The following is a 994-nucleotide window of genomic DNA, read 5'->3' on the forward strand; positions in this document are numbered from 1 at the left end:
TACATTCCAGATTTTATTGGAAAATATGGATTTAACCGAAGAGACCTGAAATGAGAGAAAAAAAGTATTGGTAAGATGTGGACCATGGACAATTATAAACAAATTCATGGAATATAGAATATCATGTACCCAAATATCAATTCTATACTTACTGAAGCCCATGTCGTCATCAGATTCCTCAGCCTCTTCTTCCTTCTCTTCCTTCTTGGCTTCGGCAGCAGGTGCTAGAAAATTGAAAGCTTTGTTAACAGCATGAAAATGCAATCTATACTTATCACCCACAATTAAGATAATCAGTAAAGGATAAGTTGTAATCAAAGGGTTTCAGGTGAAACACGGTATAGTGCATCATGTAAAATTAAAATTTACTCAGTTATGCAACTTTGATTATTTTTCAAATCTTAACTTACCACTGGAAGCAGCAGCAGCTGCAGGGGCAGCACCACCACCGCCACCACCACCACTTCCTACACCAGAGCCAACGTTGGCAACAAGAGCCTTGATGTCAAGGCCAGATACAGCCTTGGCAAAAAGACCAGGCCAGTAGGGCTCAACATTGACACTGGCAGCCTTCAGGATGGTGTTGATCTTCTCCACCTGCAAGAAAATTTGCTTTTAAAAGAATATTCAAGTATACCAGAGGAACATACTGACATTCAATTTTTTCAGTAGTAAAAATGGTGTAATCACAGAGATTCAGGTGAAACACGGTAAATCATCACGAAAATTTTTTTTTGCTCCTAATCTGAATATCCCATTAAAAATTTTAATACACATGTATTTACCCACTGCTTGTATAAGGCATATTTTTGCTAAGAGGAATACCAACCAATACCAGTTAGCAAGTAATCATGGGCAAGTTTTGTTGCGCACCCTAACAGTGTGCTTGTTTGACCCTGACTAAAATCAACATGCTTACAGCTACTCATTCATGCAAAGAAGCGACATGCTATAGGTATTACTAAAGTGGTAAATTTGCTATTTCCTAGTAGAA

General features: G+C 38.0%; 1 protein-coding gene across 1 annotated transcript; it reads right to left on the bottom strand.

Moving 5' to 3' along the window:
• Positions 1-597, bottom strand: LOC119595388 (60S acidic ribosomal protein P1-like; the record flags this gene model as incomplete). The annotated part of the gene is given in 3 exon segments (XM_037944500.1): positions 1-45; positions 153-224; positions 411-597. Coding segments are annotated over 3 exon segments (273 nt in total), but the record flags the coding sequence as incomplete, so codon positions are not given.
• Positions 598-994: the final 397 nt, after the last annotated feature.

The sequence above is a fragment of the Penaeus monodon genome, chromosome 3 (assembly GCF_015228065.2).
Source record: "Penaeus monodon isolate SGIC_2016 chromosome 3, NSTDA_Pmon_1, whole genome shotgun sequence".
NCBI classification, from domain to species: Eukaryota; Metazoa; Arthropoda; class Malacostraca; order Decapoda; family Penaeidae; genus Penaeus; species Penaeus monodon.